The 25,501-nt window shown below is 41.4% G+C and overlaps 1 protein-coding gene across 7 annotated transcripts in view; it reads left to right on the top strand.

Moving 5' to 3' along the window:
• RALGPS2 (Ral GEF with PH domain and SH3 binding motif 2) overlaps positions 1-25,501 on the top strand; it is a 619,002-nt gene that overhangs the window by 480,062 nt on the left and 113,439 nt on the right. For all 7 annotated transcript variants that reach the window (XM_053693284.1, XM_053693289.1, XM_053693287.1 and 4 more), the window contains one exon: positions 9,746-9,836. In XM_053693284.1, coding sequence (XP_053549259.1) covers positions 9,746-9,836 — 91 coding nt within the window. The remainder of the gene's footprint in view (positions 1-9,745; positions 9,837-25,501) is intronic.

The following is a 25,501-nucleotide window of genomic DNA, read 5'->3' as shown; positions in this document are numbered from 1 at the left end:
ATAGCTCAGTGCAGTGGAATGGGGACTATGCAGACTTGTCTCCCCAGATTCAAGTAGACCAGGTAACCAGAGACTCACTCCGTTGGTGGTTGACTCAGGATCACCTGTCTCAGGGAATGAGTTTCCGCAGACCAGAGTGGGTCATTGTCACAACCGACGCCAGTCTATTAGGCTGGGGCGCGGTCTGGGACTCCCTGAAAGCTCAGGGTCTATGGTCTCGGGAAGAGTCCCTTCTCCCGATAAACATCCTGGAACTGAGAGCGATATTCAATGCGCTCCGGGCTTGGCCTCAACTAGCGAAGGCCGGATTCATAAGATTCCAGTCGGACAACATGACGACTGTAGCTTACATCAACCATCAGGGAGGAACAAAGAGTTCCTTGGCGATGAGAGAGGTATCCAAGATCATCAAATGGGCGGAGGATCACTCCTGCCACCTATCTGCAATTCACATCCCATGAGTAGACAACTGGGAGGCGGATTATTTGAGTAGTCAGACTTTCCATCCGGGGGAGTGGGAACTCCACCCGGAGGTCTTTGCCCAGTTAACTCAATTATGGGGCATTCCAGACATGGATCTGATGGCGTCTCGTCAGAACTTCAAGGTTCCTTGCTACGGGTCCAGATCCAGGGATCCCAAGGCAACTCTTGTGGATGCATTAGTGGCGCCTTGGTCGTTCAACCTAGCTTATGTGTTTCCACCGTTTCCTCTCCTTCCCAGGCTCGTAGCCAGGATCAAACGGGAGAAGGCCTCGGTGATTCTGATAGCTCCTGCGTGGCCACGCAGGACTTGGTATGCAGACCTGGTGAATATGTCATTGGCTCCACCATGGAAGCTACCTTTGAGACAGGATCTTCTAGTACAAGGTCCATTCGAACATCCAAATCTAGTTTCTCTGCAGCTGACTTCTTGGAAATTGAACCCTTGATTTTATCCAAGCGTGGGTTTTCAAATTCAGTGATAGATACTCTGGTCCAAGCCAGAAAACCTGTAACTAGAAAGATTTACCATAAAATATGGAAAAAATATATCTGTTGGTGTGAATCCAAGGGATTCTCCTGGAGTAAAATTAAAATTCCTAAGATTCTTTCCTTTCTCCAAGAGGGTTTGGATAAAGGGTTGTCAGCGAGTTCTTTAAAAGGACAGATTTCTGCTTTATCTGTTTTGTTACACAAACGCCTGGCAGCTGTGCCAGATGTACAAGCTTTTGTACAGGATTTGGTCAGAATCAAGCCTGTTTACAGACCCATGACTCCTCCTTGGAGTCTAAATTTAGTTCTTTCAGTTCTTCAAGGGGTTCCGTTTGAACCTTTACATTCCATAGATATCAAGTTACTATCTTGGAAAGTTCTGTTTTTGGTTGCTATTTCTTCTGCTAGAAGAGTTTCTGAATTATCTGCTTTGCAGTGTGATCCACCCTATCTGGTGTTCCATTCAGATAAGGTCGTTTTGCGTACCAAGCCTGGTTTTCTTCCAAAAGTTGTTTCCAACAAGAATATTAGCCAGGAAATAGTTGTTCCTTCTCTGTGTCCGAATCCAGTTTCTAAGAAGGAACGTTTGTTACACAATTTAGATGTAGTCCGTGCTTTAAAGTTCTATTTAGAAGCAACAAAGGATTTTAGACAAACCTCATCTTTGTTTGTCGTTTACTCTGGTAAGAGGAGAGGACAAAAAGCTACTGCTACCTCTCTTTCTTTCTGGCTGAAAAGCATTATCCGATTGGCTTATGAGACTGCCGGACGGCAGCCTCCTGAACGAATCACAGCTCACTCCACTAGGGCTGTGGCTTCCACTTGGGCCTTCAAGAACGAGGCTTCTGTTGATCAGATATGTAAGGCAGCGACTTGGTCTTCTCTGCACACTTTTGCCAAATTTTACAAATTTGATACTTTTGCTTCTTTGGAGGCTATTTTTGGGAGAAAGGTTTTGCAAGCCGTGGTGCCTTCTGTTTAGGTAACATGATTTGCTCCCTCCCTTCATCCGTGTCCTAAAGCTTTGGTATTGGTTCCCACAAGTAAGGATGACGCCGTGGACCGGACACACCAATGTTGGAGAAAACAGAATTTATGCTTACCTGATAAATTTCTTTCTCCAACGGTGTGTCCGGCCCACGGCCCGCCCTGGTTTTTTAATCAGGTTTGAAAAATTTCTTTCTCTATACACTACAGTCACCACGGCACCCTATAGTTTCTCCTTTTTTTCTCCTAACCGTCGGTCGAATGACTGGGGGGCGGAGCCTGAGGAGGGGCTATATGGGCAGCTTTTGCTGTGCTCTTTGCCATTTCCTGTTGGGGAAGAGAATATTCCCACAAGGAAGGATGACGCCGTGGACCGGACACACCGTTGGAGAAAGAAATTTATCAGGTAAGCATAAATTCTGTTTTTTTCTTGAATGTTTTTAGCTAAAGCTTCAGCATTTCCTGCCTATGGTCACTTTTCGTTATATTGTTTCTGCCATTCATTGTTCAAGCTTGTTTTCCCTGTAATACAGGGTAGATTTTTCCAGACCTCCAATCTTCTGTCTTCACCCTTCCGACCAATACTTACCAAGTGAGACTCACTGTGATGAAGGGGACATGGTCACCACAAATATACTATGCCCCTTTTACCTATAAGAAGACTACCTGACTTTACCCTTCCTCCTTCCTATTCTTGCCAATCATGAGATGGACAGGGCTGGGTTCCTTTCATGCAGATGTCTCCTGGTCCATGCTGTATAGCGCTTGTGTTCCCCCAGCCTAGAAGTATTTGGTGATGTGCACCAATCAGCTTCTGCTGGATTTGGCTGAAAAGTGCTATTTTCTGTTCTGACTTAAATACATTTTATATCTATTTTACATTATTCCTTTGGTAATTGCTGTCATTGCTGGTTGTTTGCTCTTAGCAGTTATTTCATTTAACAGAATGCTTCCCCACCTCTGTAACCCCCTCTGTCCTCTCTCCCCTCCATCTTCACCCCACTATCATCGCTATTAGTTGGGATTCTGTCGAGCAAAATGTTTTGTGAAAGGAAAGCACTCACTGTAATTGTGAGCCCATAACTTGTTTGAGATAGAGATAATGAAACCAGTTACGACACATATATGGGGTTAAGGCATTATACTAGTCGAATTTAACCATATCAATATTTAATAAAAAATTCTGCAATATGATTCAAACCTTTATTATCCTATTCATCCATATTAACCTCATCAAACATAGTAGAGTAAGTGACTAAAGGAGTGGCCAGTGAATGCTCACCAAGCAGAGGAAACCTAGATGTGAGGTGGTCCCACAGGGACAAAGTGGGGCTTACCAAGTTACAGGTTAGAGGTCTTTAGTGGAATTAAAAGTTATGTTTTACTAAATATTAAGCAAACTTGTGTCCTAGACATGGTCTGATGATGCCTTACTTTTAGGACTCAATAGACCATAAGAATTTTTCTTATGTAAAGTTTTTAAAGTGGTCAGTTCTTTCTGTCTGCAATCTGCCATCAAGTTACTCCAGCTGGACTCCTTTTCCCTGACAATGTTCTGGAAATGCTTTTTATCTGTACTGTTTCTATTAATTCACCTTGGTATTTGCAGTTTTTACACACTGACTACCCTGCCAGCCGAAAGCACCACAAATCTCCCATATTGTTTGGTTCAAACTTACACCTTCTAAGACATTCCACTAGGGAGAGTGAAGCAGGAGGATATAATCTAGCTCCAATGGAGGATGTTCCTATAGTTTCCCACCTAAAGTCATCCTCGTGATCGTCAGAAAAATTAAGAGGCTTTTCTAGGCCTTTTCCAAATAAATATCAAAAAGTCTTTCATTCCAAAACCAAGAAACGTTAGCTCTGCTATTCTGCCCTAGAGGTCTCTTTATTAAGATCTATTTACCGTACCTCCAGTTATATTGTGGTCTTACGTTCTTGAAAGTTTGCCCATAATGTTTTTCCTTTGTTCACTCCTTCCAACAGGTTTCTTGAATCCCTGCATTTACTCTCTTCAGTCAGGCTTTTTTGCTCATAGTGCAGGCGCTATCCACCCTGTCCCTTGTATGAGTATGGACAACAATTCTTTAAATTCTTCCTCTTTTCTTCTGTTATGTGTGATCAGTCCACGGGTCATCATTACTTCTGGGATATAACTCCTCCCCAACAGGAAATGCAAGAGGATTCACCCAGCAGAGCTGCATATAGCTCCTCCCCTCTACGTCAGTCCCAGTCATTCTCTTGCACCCAACGACTAGATAGGATGTGTGAGAGGACTATGGTGATTATACTTAGTTTTTATGACTTCAATCAAAAGTTTGTTATTTTAAAATAGCACCGGAGCGTGTTATTACTTCTCTGACAGAGTTTGAGGAAGAATCTGACAGAGATTTTTACTATGATTTTAACCGGAGTCGTTAAGATCATATTGCTGTTCTCGACCATCTGAGGGAGGTAAAGGCTTCAGATCAGGGGACAGCGGGCAGATGAATCTGCATTGAGGTATGTGGCAGTTTTTATTTTCTGAATGGAATTGATGAGAAAAGCCTGCCATACCGTTAAAATGACATGTATGTATACACTTCAGTATTCTGGGGATGGTATTTCACCGGAACTACTCTGTTAAAGGTCACTAATCCTTTTAATAACTATTCTCATGTTAAACGTTTTTGCTGGAATGTAGAATCGTTTACATTGCTGAGGTACTGTGTGAATAAATATTTGGGCATTATTTTCCACTTGGCAGTTTTTTGCTTTAATTGTGACAGTTTCGTTTCTCTTCACTGCTGTGTGGGAGAGGGAGGGGCCGTTTTTGGCGCTCTTTGCTACGCATCAAAAAATTCCAGTCAGTTACTTTTATATTTCCTGCATGATCCGGTTCATCTCTGACAGATCTCAGGGGTCTTCAAACTTCTTTGAAGGGAGGTAAATTCTCTCAGCAGAGCTGTGAGAATCCTTATAGTGACTGTGAATAAAAACGTTGTTTTATTTCTTATGTACAAATTTAATTAGTGTTGTTTTTACTAATGGGAACAAACCTTTGCTAAAAGTTGTGTTGTTTTAAAGCTTGATGCTATAACTGTTTTTCAGTTCATTATTTCAACTGTCATTTAATCGTTAGTACCTCTTTGAGGCACAGTGCGTTTTTTTGCTAAAAAAGATTATAACCAAGTTGTAAGTTTTTTGCTAGTGTGTTAAACATGTCTGACTCAGAGGAAGATATCTGTGTCATTTGTTCCAATGCCAAGGTGGAGCCCAATAGAAATTTATGTACTAACTGTATTGATGCTACTTTAAATAAAAGTCAATCTGTACAATGTGAACAAATTTCACCAAACAGCGAGGGGAGAGTTATGCCGACTAACTCGCCTCACGCGGCAGTACCTGCATCTCCCGCCCGGGAGGTGCGTGATATTTTGGCGCCTAGTACATCTGGGCGGCCATTACAGATAACATTACAAGATATGGCTACTGTTATGACTGAAGTTTTGTCTAAATTACCAGAACTAAGAGGCAAGCGTGATCACTCTGGGGTGAGAACAGAGTGCGCTGACAATGCTAGGGCCATGTCTGATACTGCGTCACAGCTCGCAGAGCATGAGGACGGAGAGCTTCATTCTGTGGGTGACGGTTCTGATCCAAACAGATTGGACTCAGATATTTCAAATTTTAAATTTAAATTGGATTTAACCAAACTTACGGCTAAGAACTCAGGATTCGCCATACAGGCACGCAGGGCGCTGTGGCTAAAATCCTGGTCAGCTGATGTTACTTCTAAGTCCAAATTACTTAATATACCTTTCAAGGGGCAGTCCTTATTCGGGCCCGGTTTGAAAGAAATTATCGCTGACATTACGGGAGGTAAGGGCCACGCCCTACCTCAGGACAAGGCCAAAGCTAAGGCTAGACAGTCTAATTTTCGTCCCTTTCGGAATTTCAAAACAGGAGCAGCATCAACCTCCACTGCACCAAAACAGGAAGGAGCTGTTGCTCGTTACAGGCAAGGCTGGAAGCCTAACCAGTCCTGGAACAAGAGCAAGCAGGCCAGGAAACCTGCTGCTGCCCCAAAGACAGCATGAACCGAGAGCCCCCGATCCGGGACCGGATCTAGTGGGGGGCAGACTCTCTCTCTTCGCCCAGGTCTGGGCAAGAGATGTTCAGGATCCCTGGGCACTAGAGATCATATCTCAGGGATACCTTCTAGACTTCAAATTATCTCCCCCAAGAGGGAGATTTCATCTGTCAAGGTTGTCAACAAACCAGATAAAGAAAGAAGCGTTTCTACGCTGCGTACAAGATCTGTTAACAATGGGAGTGATCCATCCGGTTCCGCGGTCGGAACTAGGACAAGGGTTCTACTCAAACCTGTTCGTGGTTCCCAAAAAAGAGGGAACTTTCAGGCCAATCTTAGATTTAAAGATTCTAAACAAATTCCTAAGAGTTCCATCGTTCAAAATGGAAACTATTCGGACAATCCTTCCCATGATCCAAGAGGGTCAGTACATGACCACAGTGGATTTAAAGGATGCTTACCTTCACATACCGATCCACAAGGATCATCACCGGTATCTAAGGTTTGCCTTCTTAGACAGGCACTACCAGTTTGTAGCTCTTCCATTCGGATTGGCTACGGCTCCAAGAATCTTCACAAAGGTTCTGGGTGCCCTTCTGGCGGTACTAAGGCCGCGAGGGATTTCGGTAGCTCCATACCTAGACGACATTCTAATACAAGCTTCAAGCTTTCAAACTGCCAAGTCTCATACAGAGTTAGTTCTGGCATTTCTAAGGTCGCATGGATGGAAAGTGAACGAAAAGAAGAGTTCTCTTTTTCCTCTCACAAGAGTTCCATTCTTGGGGACTCTTATAGATTCTGTAGAAATGAAGATTTACCTGACAGAGGACAGGTTAACAAAGCTTCAAAATGCATGCCGTGCCCTTCATTCCATTCAACACCCGTCAGTAGCTCAATGTATGGAGGTGATCGGCTTAATGGTAGCGGCAATGGACATAGTACCTTTTGCACGCCTACACCTCAGACCTCTGCAATTATGCATGCTAAGTCAGTGGAATGGGGATTACTCAGATTTGTCCCCTACTCTGAATCTGAATCAAGAGACCAGAAATTCTCTTCTATGGTGGCTTCATCAGCCACACCTGTCCAGGGGGATGCCATTCAGCAGGCCAGACTGGACAATCGTAACAACAGACGCCAGCCTACTAGGTTGGGGCGCTGTCTGGAATTCTCTGAAGGCTCAGGGACTATGGAATCAGGAGGAGAGTCTCCTTCCAATAAACATTCTGGAATTGAGAGCAGTTCTCAATGCCCTTCTGGCTTGGCCCCAATTAACAACTCGGGGGTTCATCAGGTTTCAGTCGGACAACATCACGACTGTAGCTTACATCTACCATCAGGGAGGGACAAGAAGCTCCCTAGCAATGGTGGAAGTATCAAAGATAATTCGCTGGGCAGAGTCACACTCTTGCCACCTGTCAGCAATCCACATCCCGGGAGTGGAGAACTGGGAGGCGGATTTCTTGAGTCGCCAGACTTTTCATCCGGGGGAGTGGGAACTTCATCCGGAGGTCTTTGCCCAAATACTTCGACGTTGGGGCAAACCAGAGATAGATCTCATGGCGTCTCGCCAGAACGCCAAACTTCCTCGCTACGGGTCCAGATCCAGGGATCCGGGAGCGGTTCTGATAGATGCTTTGACAGCACCTTGGAAATTCGGGATGGCTTATGTGTTTCCACCCTTCCCGATGCTTCCTCGATTGATTGCCAGAATCAAACAGGAGAGAGCATCAGTGATTCTAATAGCGCCTGCATGGCCACGCAGGACTTGGTATGCAGATCTAGTGGACATGTCATCCTGTCCGCCTTGGTCTCTACCTCTAAGACAGGACCTTCTGATACAGGGTCCATTCAAACATCAAAATCTAACTTCTCTGAAACTGACTGCTTGGAAATTGAACGCTTGATTTTATCAAAACGTGGTTTTTCTGAGTCAGTTATTGATACCCTGATACAGGCTAGAAAGCCTGTTACCAGAAAGATTTACCATAAAATATGGCGTAAATACCTATACTGGTGCGAATCCAAACGTTACTCCTGGAGTAAGGTTAGGATCCCTAGGATATTGTCTTTTCTACAAGAAGGGTTAGAAAAGGGTTTATCAGCTAGTTCATTAAAGGGACAGATTTCAGCTCTGTCCATCTTGTTACACAGGCGTCTGTCAGAAAATCCAGACGTCCAGGCTTTTTGTCAGGCTTTAGCTAGGATCAAGCCTGTGTTTAAAGCTGTTGCTCCGCCATGGAGTTTAAACTTAGTTCTTAACGTTTTACAGGGTGTTCCGTTTGAACCCCTTCATTCCATTGATATAAAATTGTTATCTTGGAAAGTTCTGTTTTTAATGGCTATTTCCTCGGCTCGAAGAGTCTCTGAGTTATCAGCCTTACATTGTGATTCTCCTTATCTGATTTTTCACTCAGACAAGGTGGTTCTGCGTACTAAACCTGGGTTCTTACCTAAGGTAGTCACTAACAGGAATATCAATCAAGAGATTGTTGTTCCATCCTTGTGCCCAAATCCTTCTTCAAAGAAGGAACGTCTTCTACACAATCTAGATGTAGTTCGTGCCCTCAAGTTCTACTTGCAGGCAACTAAAGATTTTCGCCAAACTTCTTCCCTGTTTGTCGTTTATTCTGGACAGAGGAGAGGTCAAAAAGCTTCCGCTACCTCTCTCTCTTTTTGGCTTCGTAGCATAATACGTTTAGCCTATGAGACTGCTGGACAGCAGCCTCCTGAAAGAATTACAGCTCACTCCACTAGAGCTGTGGCTTCCACTTGGGCCTTTAAGAATGAGGCCTCTGTTGAACAGATTTGCAAGGCTGCAACTTGGTCTTCGCTTCATACTTTTTCCAAATTTTACAAATTTGACACTTTTGCTTCTTCGGAGGCTATTTTTGGGAGAAAGGTTCTTCAGGCAGTGGTTCCTTCTGTATAATGAGCCTGCCTATCCCTCCCGTCATCCGTGTACTTTTGCTTTGGTATTGGTATCCCAGAAGTAATGATGACCCGTGGACTGATCACACATAACAGAAGAAAACATAATTTATGCTTACCTGATAAATTCCTTTCTTCTGTTGTGTGATCAGTCCACGGCCCGCCCTGTTTTAAGGCAGGTAAATATCTTTTAAATTATACTCCAGTCACCACTTCACCCTTGGTTACTCCTTTCTCGTTGATTCTTGGTCGAATGACTGGGACTGACGTAGAGGGGAGGAGCTATATGCAGCTCTGCTGGGTGAATCCTCTTGCATTTCCTGTTGGGGAGGAGTTATATCCCAGAAGTAATGATGACCCGTGGACTGATCACACAACAGAAGAAAGGAATTTATCAGGTAAGCATAAATTATGTTTTTCCATCAGATTGTAAAATATCCTCAAATGTAACCTGCCCTGTTGTGCATAGGATATGAATTTTAATGTATCTCATTAATGTATTTTACTTTGTATAGTGCTGCCAAAACTGTTAACACTTTATAAGTAACTTAATAATCATAATAATAATACAAATAATTAGAAACAGTCATAAATTTCTTAGTATAATTATCAAAGCAACAGCTCATAAAGCAAAATTATTTTTGTTTCTTGTTTTAGTAAAGGATAAATGGAGAAAATAAATAATTTTGTAGTAAAATACATCACCAAACCTTCCTAAATAATTATCTATTTTCTTCATTTCAACATTGTGATTTTTTTAAAATTTTTTCACCTTTTTAGATATCCCATTACTGCCTCATGTACAGAAATATCTAAACTCAGTGCGGTACATCGAGGAACTCCAGAAATTTGTAGAGGATGACAATTATAAGTAAGTGAAACAATCAATGTTTGGGCTAATTTGTTTGCTTTGTTGTCATGGACTTTGATTTTTCCTTTTTATTATTTTTATTTTATCCCATGTAGTGCCACAGATTTGGGGTAACCTAGTATGACAAGCATTTAATTTTTTATATCTGAGCTTGATTTGGTCTAATAGAATTAGATTAAAATTTCCTAGAACTTCAAAGTCACTATGGAAACTACCCTCTGACCTACTGTCATTGCTATCTACAGCCTTTTGGAGCCTTGCCATGGTGGTACTAGTTAGTTTCTCCATGCGTTTATTCCGAGGGGATTAGTGGACCTGGGCTCCCAGTTTAACATTTTATTGCTCTTTGTCAGTAGGATACTTCAGAACCAGGCAGGGTTTGTATTGCTTGAGTTTGTTGCTTGTGCATATTCTGCTGTGCTTTGTGATATCTAACTACTCCTGTTCCTCTCAAGATACACTTAAGCAGTTTCATATAGTATAGTATATTAGCTCAACTCCTTCCCCGCTGCTACTGCTTATGTGTAGGTGTGTACGTGTTAGCATGTGTACAGTAAGTTTCTGAGCAAAACAATAATAGCTTTGCATTTTTTAACAAAAAAACAAAACAAAAAAAATATAGCTCATGCTAGTGCTGCAGGTGACAAGACCAAAACGAACATTCAAGCAACACATGGCAGAACGGAGTTAGTACAAAAACCCTCATGTTCTTTACTCGTGACAGCAGCAGCTGTAGATTTGGGGTCTCTCTGAACTCTTGCAAGGCAGATAAGTGAAAATTTGCTTCACCGATTTGCCATCTGGCTGGTGAAATGTCTTGAGTATTTGCACCTGATCTCTTGAGGTTTCTGCTATATCTGCTGCATTTGCAGAGAAGGCTAAAACTAAGAAGCCATCCACCGGGGTAAAGATTTGAGCTGTCAGTCACACAAAGTACTACAGAAAGACATATCACATTATCAAATGCATGTGCTGCAGCTGTTATTTCTGAGTAGATTACTCAATGTATAGCTTTCCCTATGCTTTTCATCCTGATGTCTGTGGGGTATCTCTGGGCCTTCTTAGATCATTCCTGTTTTATATATTTCCCTTGTGGAAACCCTAAATGCATCAGTTGCTCTTCAGTTGGTAAATCTTCTTCCTCTTTGCCTAATGGTCCCTTTAGGAAGCCTAGAAACAAATTTATCTTGTTATATTATTGTGCTCATGAAACATAGGTTTAGTGCTTCCCCCCCCCCCCCCCCAGAATTCTGTGCAGATACTGCCTCTCAGATGGGTGACTCCTTCTATTACATCTGCTTGGAGAATTAAGAGCAAGATGCACAAGGAATTTATCTCTGAGCCTCCTAAACTCTACTTAAAGGAACAATAAACACCTTGTAATTACAATATTTCCCTGCAATCTTCCAGTAGATTAACATATAAGCAGAATCTAATATTGCAGCTGGTTAACGCTTTACTATCTGCAATTGTTTTCAATGATGAAAATCCCAAAGGACTTTACTTATTTGGAGGAGCCAATCCTGATTTAAGTCTGAATAAGACATGGTTTACTGTTAATGTGTTAACAAAATATCCATCGTTTAAAAGGGACACTGAACCCAATTTTTTTTCTTTCGTGATTCAGATAGAGCATGCCATTTTAAACAACTTTCTAATTTACTCCTATTATCATTTTTTCTTCGTTCTCTTGCTTTCTTTATTTGAAAAAGAAGGCATCTAAGCTGTTTTTTTGGTTGTTTATTGGTAGGTGAATTTACCCACCAATCAGCAAGAACAACACAGTGTGTTCACCAAAAATGGGCCGGCATCTAAACTTACATTCTTGCATTTCAAATAAAGATAGCAAGAGAACAAAGAAAAATTGATAATAGGAGTACATTAGAAAGTTGCTTAAAGTTGCATGCTCTATCTGAATCACAATAGAAAAAAATTGGGTTCACAATGTATAAACATTCCTGTTGATTAATAAAATAAAAGGAAAAAAAATAAAAAATTGGGTTCAGTGTCCCTTTAAGCCTTTTACCACACTGCTAAATCCTCAATATCTACCAATATACTTGAAACCAATTATAAGTTATTGATGCTGTGGTATATGACACCACAGCGTTTAAAATACATATTCCCTGGTGTAACTGACCTGTGCTGGAGAGGCTGTGGAGAGAGGGTCCATGTTTCACATCTGGTGGTGATTCATAATATTTCTGTAGTATTGGGTACGGAAATCCCTATTGACTTTAAACTTTTCATTAACTTCCCTTTGAAATTAGATTGTAAATTGAAATGTAAACTATTTTGTATTCTAGCTAATAGCGCCAAACAGTTGACTCGAAACTATTGAAAACCTCAAACCCACCCTCAGGTCCAACACACTCTAATTATGGAGAGATATCATTACTTGCTATCTGATAAATTAGATATTTATGAAATGATCCTAGAGATATTATTATTATACTTTATTTATAAAACGCCAACATATTCCGCAGCACTGTCCATGGGTACAATCTGAAAGAAGGGTGGGAAACGGGAGGTGAGGACTGCAAAGGTGAGAATGATAATACAAAGTTAGATGAGGGCAATTATTAGTTAAGTGGAAATATTTTGTTATGTTGGGTGGTAGGGTTTCCTGAATAAAAAGTATTCAGGAAGCGTTTAAAAGAAGCCAGGCTAGGGGAAAGTCAGCTTGAGTAAGAGCATTCCAGGGGTTGGGTCCACACAAGAGAAGTTCTTCAGTTTAGCATTATAGAAGATACGAGGAGCAGGTCATTATTGGTTCTTAGTGGGCAGGCTGGAGTATATTTGTTGATTGGTGAGGACAGGTAGTGGGGAACGGTGTTGGTAAGGGCTTTGTAAGTCAGGGATCTAGTGAAGGAACCCACAGAGAGGTGTGGCAGATACAGTAGTGCGACTGGAAATGTAGATTAGCCTGGCAGAGGCATTTAGGATGGATTGAAGGCGGAGAGGCAGGATAGAGGAAGGTCAGTGAGTAGGTTATTGCAGTAGTCAAGTCGGGAAATTACAAGGGAGTGGATTAGTTGCTTCATGGTGTCAGCACTCAGAAACGGGTCGAATTTTGGAAATATTGTGTAGGTGGTTTAGGCATGATGAAGAGAGTGATTGGATGAGAGGGATAAAGGATAGATTGGAGTCAAGTTTATTTCTGAGGCAACAGACTTGTGCTGATCAGTGGCGTCACTAGGGTTGGTGTCACCCGGTGCGGTAAGTCATGGTGTCACCCCCCCCAGAAAGCAGACACACACAAAAACACAGGCAAACACACATACAAACACTCAGACACACTTAAAAACATACTCAGATGCACACACAAACACTCAGAAACACACTCAGACACACACACAAAAACACACACACAAAAACACTGAGACACACAAAAACTCAGACACACACATACAAAATATGTAAACTGCACTGCATTAATTAGGAAGCTCATGCCTAGAGCTGCTCCCTGGCTCAGCAGAACATCAAATGAAAGATAAACAGAGCACTCTAAAATAAATCACTGAAGAAAAGGTATAGGCATGCAAACTATGAAAATTCTGCACTCTGACTCTGTTCCAAGTCTGTCAGTGCACAGCCCTGGGCCGCATGTCACTGAGCAGTGAGCACAGATAGGCAGGCAGGTTTAGGCTAGCAGCGCAACTTTGCAAGCCCCACGGCACACCCACAACATTCATAGTGAAATTGGGCAGGGGAGGAGCAAAGTACAAACAAGCAAAAGCAGCCGGGAAAACTATTTGTTGAAATTGCAGCACTGGCTCAAGGGGCAAACAAATTGTGTGTCTACAACTTCCCCAGTCCCACTAATGTTCACAAATGCCAGCCTCTAATAAAATAATCTATGCATCTCAACATTGTATTTTCTTTTCCCCCCCCTAGTGACGCCACTGGCGCTGATGGGGGGATAGCAATGCAGTCGACGGTGATAGAAAAATCAGAAATTGGAGTAGAACTAGAGGGGGGATTAGAAGGAGCTCAGTCTTGGACATATTAATCTTTAGGGGGCTTGTGAAGCCTGCCATGTGCTCTTTCAGTTTTCAAAACTGGAAAATCCACAGAATTCAGAATTAAATTAGGAAAAGGGGAAATATAATAAACATTGAATGAAAAGTTGTTTTATTATGCATAATTAAGCATTTTATATTACAATCTGTTTACTATCCCTTTTTAAGGCAGTTTTGTTTATAATTTAATAATATAAAATGCCTTGGATAGATTGTTTAATGCCAGAGACAAGGGAGAATCAGTTTATCCTACTGGTTCTTTTGTTTCTAGTGTTCTCTGAGGTGTTTTGAAGACCTGGTGTGGTGCTATTTATAGACCAGCATTTGGCAGTGTCTGTGCTACTAATTTGAAAACACATAGCTATATGCAGCAAAGGATTTAGTCTATCCGATTGCAGCTACTATATGATAATGAGGTTTTGCTAAGCTAGTTATCTTGGTTTCTGCGATTACTTCAAATAATTGTGTTTTCTCTGTGGCATTACATTTTGTATTTCAGTTCATGGTTTAAAATATTTACATTGATTGTGAAGAGAACTTTTTGGGTCTAAGTACACGCTAGGGCTGCTCTTCGGATGGTAAGGCTCACCAGGGTACAGTAACTGCAAAGATATATAACAGAAGGGCACATTATGGTGTAATAACAAAACAGTAAATCACCCCACCAGGATACAAAATAAACTTACAAGAGGAGCCCACCAACACAGTGCTTGGAGTCCCCCAGCTAAAATTAATCCACGGTGATAGCTCTGAGAGGCACAGTGAACCAGTTTTCCGTGGATTCATTTTAAATGGGGGACTACAAGTGCCCATCACACATTATTACACGTTGCTTACTTTCTGTTCAATTTTATTATGACCACACTTTTTGTGTCCCCTGCCTCACCTCTGAAAGCACATTCCATGAATAGATTTCTCCTGTTAAGTGTAGTCAGTCCACGGGTCATCCATTACTTATGGGATTATAACTCCTCCCTAACAGGAAGTGCAAGAGGATCACCCAAGCAGAGCTGCTATATAGCTCCTCCCCTCTACGTCATACCCAGTCATTCTCTTGCACCTAACTAAAGATAGGACGTGTGAGAGGACTGTGGTGTGTTACACTTAGTTTTTATTTCTTCAATCAAAAGTTTGTTATTTTAAACGGCACCGGAGTGTGTTGTTTGTTCTCAGGCAGCATTAGAAGAAGAATCTGCCTGAGTTTTCTATGATCTTAGCGGTCGTAACTAAGATCCACTTGCTGTTCTCGGCCATTCTGAGGAGTGAGGTAACTTCAGAACAGGGGATAGTATGCAGGGCCCACCTGCAAGGAGGTATGTGCAGTAAATTATTTTCTAAGGAATGGAATTGACTGAGAAAATACTGATAATACCGATGTAATGTAAGTGCAGCCTTAAATGTAGTAGTAGCGACTGGTATCAGGCTGATATGTATGTATGTATACTCTGAGGTATTTCTGGGGAATGGAATTTCACTAAGAAAATACTGTCAATATTAAAGTAATATTTGAGCCTGCACTGCAGTGAAAGCGACTAGCAGCAGGCTTATTAATAACACTTCATAATTTTCAATTTTAAAACGTTTACTGGCATGTTAATCGTTTTTTCTGAGGTACTTGGTGATAAAACTTTATGGGCATGATTTTTACCACATGGCTATCGTTTTTTTCTGCATAAAAACAGTTTACTGAGCTTCCCCACTGTTGTAATATGAGTGGGAGGGGCCTATTTTAGCGCTTTATTGCGCAGTAAAAATTTAGTCACAGTCTTCCTATTTCTTCCTCCATGATCCAGGACGTCTCTACAGAGCCCAGGGGTCTCCAAAACTAGTTTTGAGGGAGGTAATCAGTCACAGCAGACCTGTGACAGTGTGTTTGACTGTGATAAAAACGTTTATTATTTCAACTGTTATCCGTTTTGGGTATTAAGGGGTTAATCATCCTTTTGCTGGTGGGTGCAATCCTCTGCTAACTTTATACATTTTCTGTTAAAATTTGGTTGTTTTAACATATTTGGTTCATTGTTAATTCAACTGTGTCACATTTTTATGTTTCTTAAAGGCGCAGTAGCGTTTTTTATATAGCTTGTAAATTTATTTAAAAGTTTTTTCCAAGCTTGCTAGTGTTATTGCTAGTCTTTTTAAACATGTCTGACACAGATGAATCTGTTTGTTCACTATGTTTAAAGGCCAATGTGGAGCCCAATAGAAATTTGTGCACTCAATGTATAGATGTTACTTTGAATAAAAGTCAAACTTTATATGTTAAAAAAATATCACCAGACAACGAGGGGAAAGTTATGCCGACTAACTCTCCTCACGTGTCAGTACCTTTGCCTCCCGCTCAGGAGGTGCGTGATATTGTGGCGCCAAGTACATCAGGGCGGCCCATACAAATCACTTTGCAAGACATGGCTAATGTTATGACTGAAGTACTATCTAAATTGCCAGAATTAAGAGGTAAACGCGATCACTCTGGGGTAAGAACAGAGTGCGCTGATAATAGTAGAGCCATGTCTGATACTGCGTCACAATTTGCAGAACATGAGGACGGAGAGCTTCATTCTGTGGGTGACGGATCTGATCCAAGTAAACTGGATTCAGAGATTTCAAATTTTAAATTTAAGCTTGAGAACCTCCGTGTATTACTAGGGGAGGTATTAGCGGCTCTGAATGATTGTAACACGGTTGCAATTCCAGAGAAAGTATGTAGGCTGGATAAATATTTTGCGGTACCGGCGTGTACTGACGTTTTTCCTATACCTAAAAGGCTTACAGAAATTGTTAACAAGGAGTGGGATAGACCCGGTGTGCCCTTTTCACCCCCTCCTATATTTAGAAAAATGTTTCCAATAGACGCCACCACACGGGACCTATGGCAGACGGTCCCTAAGGTGGAGGGAGCAGTTTCCACTCTGGCTAAGCGCACCACTATCCCGGTGGAGGATAGCTGTGCTTTTTCAGATCCAATGGATAAAAAGTTAGAGGGTTACCTTAAGAAAATGTTTGTTCAGCAAGGTTTTATATTACAACCCCTTGCATGCATCGCGCCTGTCACTGCTGCAGCGGCATTCTGGTTTGAGTCTCTGGAAGAGACCCTTAGCACAGCTCCATTGGATGAGATTATGAACAAGCTTAAAGCCCTTAAGCTAGCTAATTCATTTATTTCTGATGCCGTAGTACACTTAACCAAACTTACGGCTAAGAACTCCGGATTCGCCATTCAAGCGCGCAGAGCGCTGTGGCTTAAATCCTGGTCAGCTGATGTGACTTCTAAATCTAAATTGCTTAATATTCCTTTCAAAGGGCAGACATTATTCGGGCCCGGCTTGAAAGAAATTATCGCTGACATTACTGGAGGTAAGGGCCATGCCCTGCCTCAAGACAGGGCCAAACCAAAGGCTAAACAGTCTAATTTTCGTGCCTTTCGTAATTTCAAGGCAGGAGCAGCATCAACTTCCTCCGCTCCAAGACAGGAAGGAACTGTTGCTCGCTACAGACAGGGCTGGAAACCTAACCAGTCCTGGAACAAGGGCAAGCAGGCCAGAAAACCTGCTGCTGCCCCTAAGACAGCATGAAGTGAGGGCCCCCCGATCCGGAAACGGATATAGTGGGGGGCAGACTTTCTCTCTTTGCCCAGGCTTGGGCAAGAGATGTCCAGGATCCCTGGGCGTTGGAAATCATATCTCAGGGATATCTTCTGGACTTCAAAGCTTCTCCTCCACAAGGGAGATTTCATCTTTCAAGGTTATCAGCAAACCAGATAAAGAAAGAGGCGTTTCTACGCTGTGTACAAGACCTCTTACTAATGGGAGTGATCCACCCAGTTCCGCGGTCGGAACACGGGCAAGGATTCTATTCAAATCTGTGGTTCCCAAAAAAGAGGGAACCTTCAGACCAATCTTGGACTTGAAGATCCTAAACAAATTCCTAAGAGTTCCATCGTTCAAAATGGAAACTATTCGAACCATCTTACCCATGATCCAAGAGGGTCAGTACATGACCACAGTGGATTTAAAGGATGCCTACCTTCACATACCGATTCACAAGGATCATTACCGGTATCTAAGATTTGCCTTCCTAAACAGGCATTACCAGTTTGTAGCTCTTCCCTTCGGGTTAGCTACGGCTCCAAGAATCTTTACAAAGGTTCTGGGCTCTCTTCTGGCGGTACTAAGACCGCGAGGCATAGCGGTAGCTCCGTACCTAGACGACATTCTGATACAAGCGTCAAGCTTTCAAACTGCCAAGTCTCATACAGAGTTAGTACTGGCATTTCTAAGGTCGCATGGGTGGAAGGTGAACGTAGAAAAGAGTTCTCTATTGCCACTCACAAGAGTTCCCTTTCTAGGGACTCTTATAGATTCTGTAGAAATGAAAATTTACCTGACGGAGGACAGGTTATCAAAACTTCTAAATGCTTGCCGTGTCCTTCATTCCATTCAACACCCGTCAGTGGTTCAGTGCATGGAGGTAATCGGCTTAATGGTAGCGGCAATGGACATAGTACCATTTGCGCGCCTGCATCTCAGACCGCTGCAATTGTGCATGCTAAGTCAGTGGAATGGGGATTACTCAGATTTGTCCCCCCTGCTAAATCTGGATCAAGAGACCAGAGATTCTCTTCTATGGTGGCTTTCTCGGCCACATCTGTCCAAGGGGATGCCCTTCCACAGGCCAGATTGGACGATTGTAACAACAGACGCCAGCCTTCTAGGTTGGGGCGCAGTCTGGAATTCCCTGAAGGCTCAGGGATCATGGACTCAGGAGGAGAGACTCCTTCCAATAAACATTCTGGAATTAAGAGCAATTTTCAATGCTCTTCTGGCTTGGCCTCAGTTAGCAACTCTGAGGTTCATCAGGTTTCAGTCGGACAACATCACGACTGTGGCTTACATCAACCATCAAGGAGGAACAAGGAGTTCCCTAGCGATGATGGAAGTCTCAAAGATAATTCGCTGGGCAGAGTCTCACTCTTGCCACCTGTCAGCGATCCACATCCCAGGCGTGGAGAACTGGGAGGCGGATTTTCTAAGTCGCCAGACCTTTCATCCGGGGGAGTGGGAACTTCATCCGGAGGTGTTTGCCCAACTGCTTCATCATTGGGGCAAACCAGATCTGGATCTCATGGCGTCTCGCCAGAACGCCAAGCTTCCTTGTTACGGATCCAGGTCCAGGGACCCGGGAGCGGTGCTGATAGATGCTCTGACAGCACCTTGGGTCTTCAACATGGCTTATGTGTTTCCACCTTTCCCGATGCTTCCTCGATTGATTGCCAGGATCAAACAGGAGAGAGCATCAGTGATTCTAATAGCGCCTGCGTGGCCACGCAGGACCTGGTATGCAGATCTAGTGGACATGTCGTCCTGTCCACCATGGTCTCTGCCTCTGAGACAGGACCTTCTGATTCAGGGTCCTTTCAAACATCCAAATCTAATTTCTCTGAGGCTGACTGCATGGAGATTGAACGCTTGATTCTATCAAAGCGTGGATTCTCGGAGTCAGTGATTGATACCTTAATACAGGCTAGGAAACCTGTTACCAGGAAAATTTACCATAAAATATGGCGTAAATACTTATATTGGTGCGAATCCAAGAGTTACTCATGGAGTAAGGTTAGGATTCCTAGGATATTGTCTTTTCTACAAGAGGGTTTAGAAAAGGGTTTATCTGCTAGTTCGTTAAAGGGACAGATTTCAGCTCTGTCTATCCTTTTACACAAACGTCTGGCAGAAGTTCCAGACGTTCAGGCTTTTTGTCAGGCTTTGGCTAGGATTAAGCCTGTGTTTAAGACTGTTGCTCCGCCGTGGAGCTTAAACTTAGTTCTTAACGTTCTGCAAGGTGTTCCGTTTGAACCCCTTCATTCCATCGATATCAAGCTGTTATCTTGGAAAGTTCTGTTTTTAATGGCTATTTCCTCGGCTCGAAGAGTCTGAGTTATCGGCCTTACATTGTGATTCTCCTTATCTGATTTTTCATTCAGACAAGGTAGTTCTGCGTACTAAACCTGGGTTCTTACCTAAGGTAGTCACTAACAAGAATATCAATCAAGAGATTGTTGTTCCATCATTGTGCCCTAACCCTTCTTCAAAGAAGGAACGACTTTTGCACAATCTGGACGTCGTCCATGCCCTGAAATTTTATTTGCAGGCAACTAAAGATTTTCGTCAAACTTCTTCCCTGTTTGTCGTTTATTCTGGACAGAGGAGAGGTCAAAAAGCTTCGGCTACCTATCTCTCTTTTTGGCTTCGTAGCATAATACGTTTAGCCTATGAGACTGCTGGACAGCAGCCTCCTGAAAGGATTACAGCTCATTCTACTAGAGCTGTGGCTTCCACTTGGGCCTTTAAGAATGAGGCCTCTGTTGAACAGATTTGCAAGGCTGCAACTTGGTCTTCACTTCACACTTTTTCAAAATTTTACAAATTTGACACTTTTGCTTCTTCAGAGGCTGTTTTTGGGAGAAAGGTTCTACAGGCAGTGGTTCCTTCCGTGTAAAGATCCTGCCTGTCCCTCCCGTCATCCGTGTACTTTTAGCTTTGGTATTGGTATCCCATAAGTAATGGATGACCCGTGGACTGACTACACTACAGGAGAAATGAATTTATCAGGTAAGCATAAATTATATTTTTAACATACCATGGACGCTATCATATAGTGAGAGCATGCTCCATAATGTCTACTTTTGACTGAGTGACAGAGCACAGGTGATATGGTTTGATTGGCTGTGCCACCCACTTTGCCATTAAAGAAGAAACTATTGTGTGTGGTGACCTGAGTGCTGTGGATGATGTCTGCCATGGAGGGGGCTAATAAATATTAATGGAATCCACTTTCAAAAGTGAGACAGGAACATAAAAGGTATCTCTAGTGTCCCTTTAAGAATACTTGTATTATGATCAACACCATTGTTTTATCCTTTTATAGCTAGGGTTGCCAGATGTGCTCCCTAAAATTACTGGACATCCAATAGGTGACTGGGCATATGTGGTGGTGGGGGGGGTCACACAATTTCCATCCGAAAGCTCAACCTTAGCCCCCACCCTTGATCCCACTATGCACGTTTTCCAAACTGAGCAGTCATTTTCTCCCCTTGACTGCTAGTAACACACAAACCCTTGACTGGCAGGAGCACACACAGAGCTTTTACACCCCATGGCTTAGGGGACTATAAAATTACTGGAGATTTAAAGTATTCCTATATGTTTACTGGACAGCCTGCTAAAATACCGGACTGTCCGGTTGAATACTGGACACCTGGCAACCCTATTCATAGCTACTCAACATTTTCTTCAGAAACAGTACTAAAGCAACATGCACTAAACCGATTCATGTTGTCTTGAACAGAACTATCTGTTCTATGTGATATTAATAAATAACTTCACAAAACATTTGTCTAAGGAAGAATGCAGCAGTGATTTTTTTCTCCCCTTCTCCAATTCAATTGCAAACAGATGCATTTCTTATAAATGGAAAAAAGATCACGTTGAAATAAAAAAGGGTAAAAACAGTAACAATGCAGACATGAAATGATTTCATGGGAATAGGGGAAGGGAAAAAAAGAAATCGGATAGTAATGGAAAAGAAAACCTTTTGGATAGCATTGGGATATGGGCCAGAGAACAATGGAAATATAGGATGGAATAAACCAGAATTAATAGATGAGTTTTACAGTAAATTATAATTAAAGGAGCGGTAATATCTACAGATTTATATCTTGCACATAAGAGTATTTTTAACTTTGTTTCATAAAAAAAATGTGTTACGTCTGTTTTGATTTAAAAACAGGACATTTTTGTGTGTGTTCAACTGGCCCTTAACAGGACAATGAAGTCAAACTTAAACTTTCATGATTCAGACAGCGCATGTCATTTTAAACAACTTTCCAATTGGTTCTATTATCTAAATTGCTTTTTTGTGTCCTTTGTTAAAAAGAATACCTAGGTAGGCCCATTAGCTGCAATGCAATAATGTGTGCTTGCTGTTGATTGGTGGCTGCACATAAATGCCTCTTGTCAATGGCTCATCTGATGTGTTCACCTAGCTTCCAGTAGTTCATAGCTGCTCCTTCAACAATGGTCCTAGTAGGGCATTGATGCTCTAGCGCCAACTAGTTATAGTCTATAGTGCAATAATACAATGCTCCAACACATTATAGCATTTTCTTTAAAGGGACACTCAATCAAAATTAAACTTTCATTATTCAGATAGAGCATGCCATTTTAAACAACTTTCCAATTAACTTCCATTAACTAAATGTGCACGGTCTTTTTCTATTTAAACTTTGAGACACCAGCTCCTACTGAGCATGTGCAAGAATAAGTGTGTATGCATTTGTGAGTGGCTGATGGCTGTCACATGGTACGTGTATGCATTTGTGATTGGCTGATGGCTGTCACATGGGGGAGTGGAAAAAGACATAACTTTTTAAAATTGTCAGAAAAAAAATTCTACTACTCATTTGAAGTTCAGACTAAGTGCTATTGTATTGTCTTGTTATCTTGCAATTGTTGATTATGCAAATCTACTGTGTTGACTGGTCTTTTAAGGTCCAGTGTAAATGTAATATCTTATTAAATATCAATACCTATATTTCTGCTGGTTTTCTAAATGGCAATAAAATACACTGGCTTATTATTAAGCAGCTTTCCTTTTTACCTTATTTTTTTTTCTTCAACTAGTGAACATTTGTAGTAAGTTAAATCACGTAAAGGGACATTAAACACTACATAAATGCAAGATTAAATGAATCATTCAAAGAAAAGATTAGTCTGAGAATAACGTGTAAATGTATTTTTTAAAGTTTCATTATCTGTTTAAATATTGACAAAATGAGTGCAGTGTTTTAATGTCTATAAAACAAAGGGAGCTGCCATGTTGTAACTTAGGTTACCTTCTCTGCTGTGGCCAATTAAAGTGAAAGTAAATCCTAGCTTTGTACAAACGCTAGGATTGACTATTGAAACAAATAAAGGGCACTTTCATTCATGATGTATAAGATTTGTTTTAAACGATGGCCGTTCTTAGCTGCTACAGCAGCTCACAGCTAAAAAATTTTTTTGCTAAGCGGTGACGTTTTCACCTCTTAGCCAATAGCCGTGCAGTAAATCCGGCTTGGCGCACATGGGAGCCGTATTTACCGCACGGCTATTGACTAAGAGGTGAAAATGTCTCTTCTAAGTAAGTATTTAAACGGTTTTATACAGGATTTTTAGATCAGCATCTGTGCATATTCTTCTTTATAGTAGTGTCTATTACATGCAGTTATATGAAAATTGGTGTATACTGTATCTTTAAAGTTTATTGCAGATTGTTATTGATATATATATAATGTATCTTTTTATATTACCATCTCAAAGGCCTAGATTTGGAGTTTGGCGTTAGCCGTGAAAACCAGCGTTAGAGGCTCCTAACGCTGGTTTTAGGCTACCGCCGGTATTTGGAGTCACTCAAAATAGGGTCTAACGCTCACTTTTCAGCCGCGACTTTTCCATACCGCAGATCCCCTTACGTAAATTGCGTATCCTATCTTTTCAATGGGATCTTTCTAACTCCGGTATTTAGAGTCGTGTCTGAAGTGAGCGTTAGACATCTAACGACAAAACTCCAGCCGCAGGAAAAAAGTCAGTAGTTAAGAGCTTTCTGGGCTAACGCCGGTTTATAAAGCTCTTAACTACTGTACTCTAAAGTACACTAACACCCATAAACTACCTATGTAGCCCTAAACCGAGGTCCCCCCACATCGCCGACACTCGAATAAAATTTTTTAACCCCTAATCTGCCGACCGCCACCTACGTTATCCTTATGTACCCCTAATCTGCTGCCCCTAACACCGCCGACCCCTATATTATATTTATTAACCCCTAATCTGCCCCCCACAACGTCGCAGCCAGCTACCTACAATAATTAACCCCTAATCTGCCGACCGCAAAGCGCCGCCACCTACGTTATCCTTATGTACCCCTAATCTGCTGCCCCTAACACCGCCGACCCCTATATTATATTTATTAACCCCTAATCTGCCCCCCTCAACGTCTCCTCAACCTGCCTACACTTATTAACCCCTAATCTGCCGACTGGAGCTCACCGCTATTCTAATAAATGTATTAACCCCTAAAGCTAAGTCTAACCCTAACACTAACACCCCCCTAAATTAAATATAATTTACATCTAACAAAATTAATTATCTCTTATTAAATAAATTATTCCTATTTAAAGCTAAATACCTGTAAAATAAATCCTAATATAGCTACAATATAAATTATAATTATATTATAGCTATTTTAGGATTAATATTTATTTTACAGGTAACTTTGTATTTATTTTAACCAGGTACAATAGCTATTAAATAGTTAAGAACTATTTAATAGCTAAAATAGTTAAAATAATTACAAAATTACCTGTAAAATAAAGCCTAACCTAAATTACAATTAAACCTAACACTATACTATCTTTAAATTAATTAAATAAAATACCTACAATTACCTACAATTAAACCTAACACTACACTATCAATAAATAAATTAAATACAATTCCTACAAATAACTACAATGAAATAAACTAACTAAAGTACGAAAAATAAAAAAGAACTAAGTTACAAAAAATAATAAAATATTTACAAACATAAGAAAAATATTACAACAATTTTAAACTAATTACACCTACTCTAAGCCCCCTAATAAAATAACAAAGACCCCCAAAATAAAAAATGCCCTACCCTATTCTAAATTACTAAAGTTCAAAGCTCTTTTACCTTACCAGCCCTGAACAGGGCCCTTTGCGGGGCATGCCCCAAAGAATTCAGCTCTTTTGCCTGTAAAAAAAAAAACATGCAATACCCCCCCCCCCCCAACATTACAACCCACCACCCACATACCTCTAATCTAACCCAAACCCCCCTTAAATAAACCTAACACTAAGCCCCTGAAGATCTTCCTACCTTATCTTCACCATACCAGGTTCACCGATCCGTCCTGAAGAGCTCCTCCGATGTCCTGATCCAAGCCCAAGTGGGGGGCTGAAGAGGTCCATGATCCGGCTGAAGTCTTCATCCAAGCGGGAGCTGAAGAGGTCCATGATCCGGATGAAGTCTTCATCCAAGCGGGAGCTGAAGAGGTCCATGATCCGGATGAAGTCTTCTATCAACGGCATCTTCAATCTTCTTTCTTCCGGATCCATCTTGCAGACCTCCGACGCGGAACATCCTCTTCTCCCGACGCCTACTAGCCGAATGACGGTTCCTTTAAGGGACGTCATCCAAGATGGCGTCCCTCGAATTCCGATTGGCTGATAGGATTCTATCAGCCAATCGGAATTAAGGTAGGAATATTCTGATTGGCTGATGGAATCAGCCAATCAGAATCAAGTTCAATCCGATTGGCTGATCCAATCAGCCAATCAGATTGAGCTTGCATTCTATTGGCTGATCGGAACAGCTATTGTACCTGGTTAAAATAAATACAAAGTTACCTGTAAAATAAATATTAATCCTAAAATAGCTATAATATAATTATAATTTATATTGTAGCTATATTAAGATTTATTTTACAGGTAAGTATTTAGCTTTAAATAGGAATAATTTATTTAATAAGAGTTAATTAATTTCGTTAGATTTAAATTATATTTAACTTAGGGGGGTGTTAGT

Source organism: Bombina bombina, chromosome 10, assembly GCF_027579735.1.
Source record: "Bombina bombina isolate aBomBom1 chromosome 10, aBomBom1.pri, whole genome shotgun sequence".
Lineage (NCBI taxonomy): Eukaryota > Metazoa > Chordata > Amphibia > Anura > Bombinatoridae > Bombina > Bombina bombina.
This window is presented reverse-complemented; position numbering and strand designations above follow the sequence as displayed.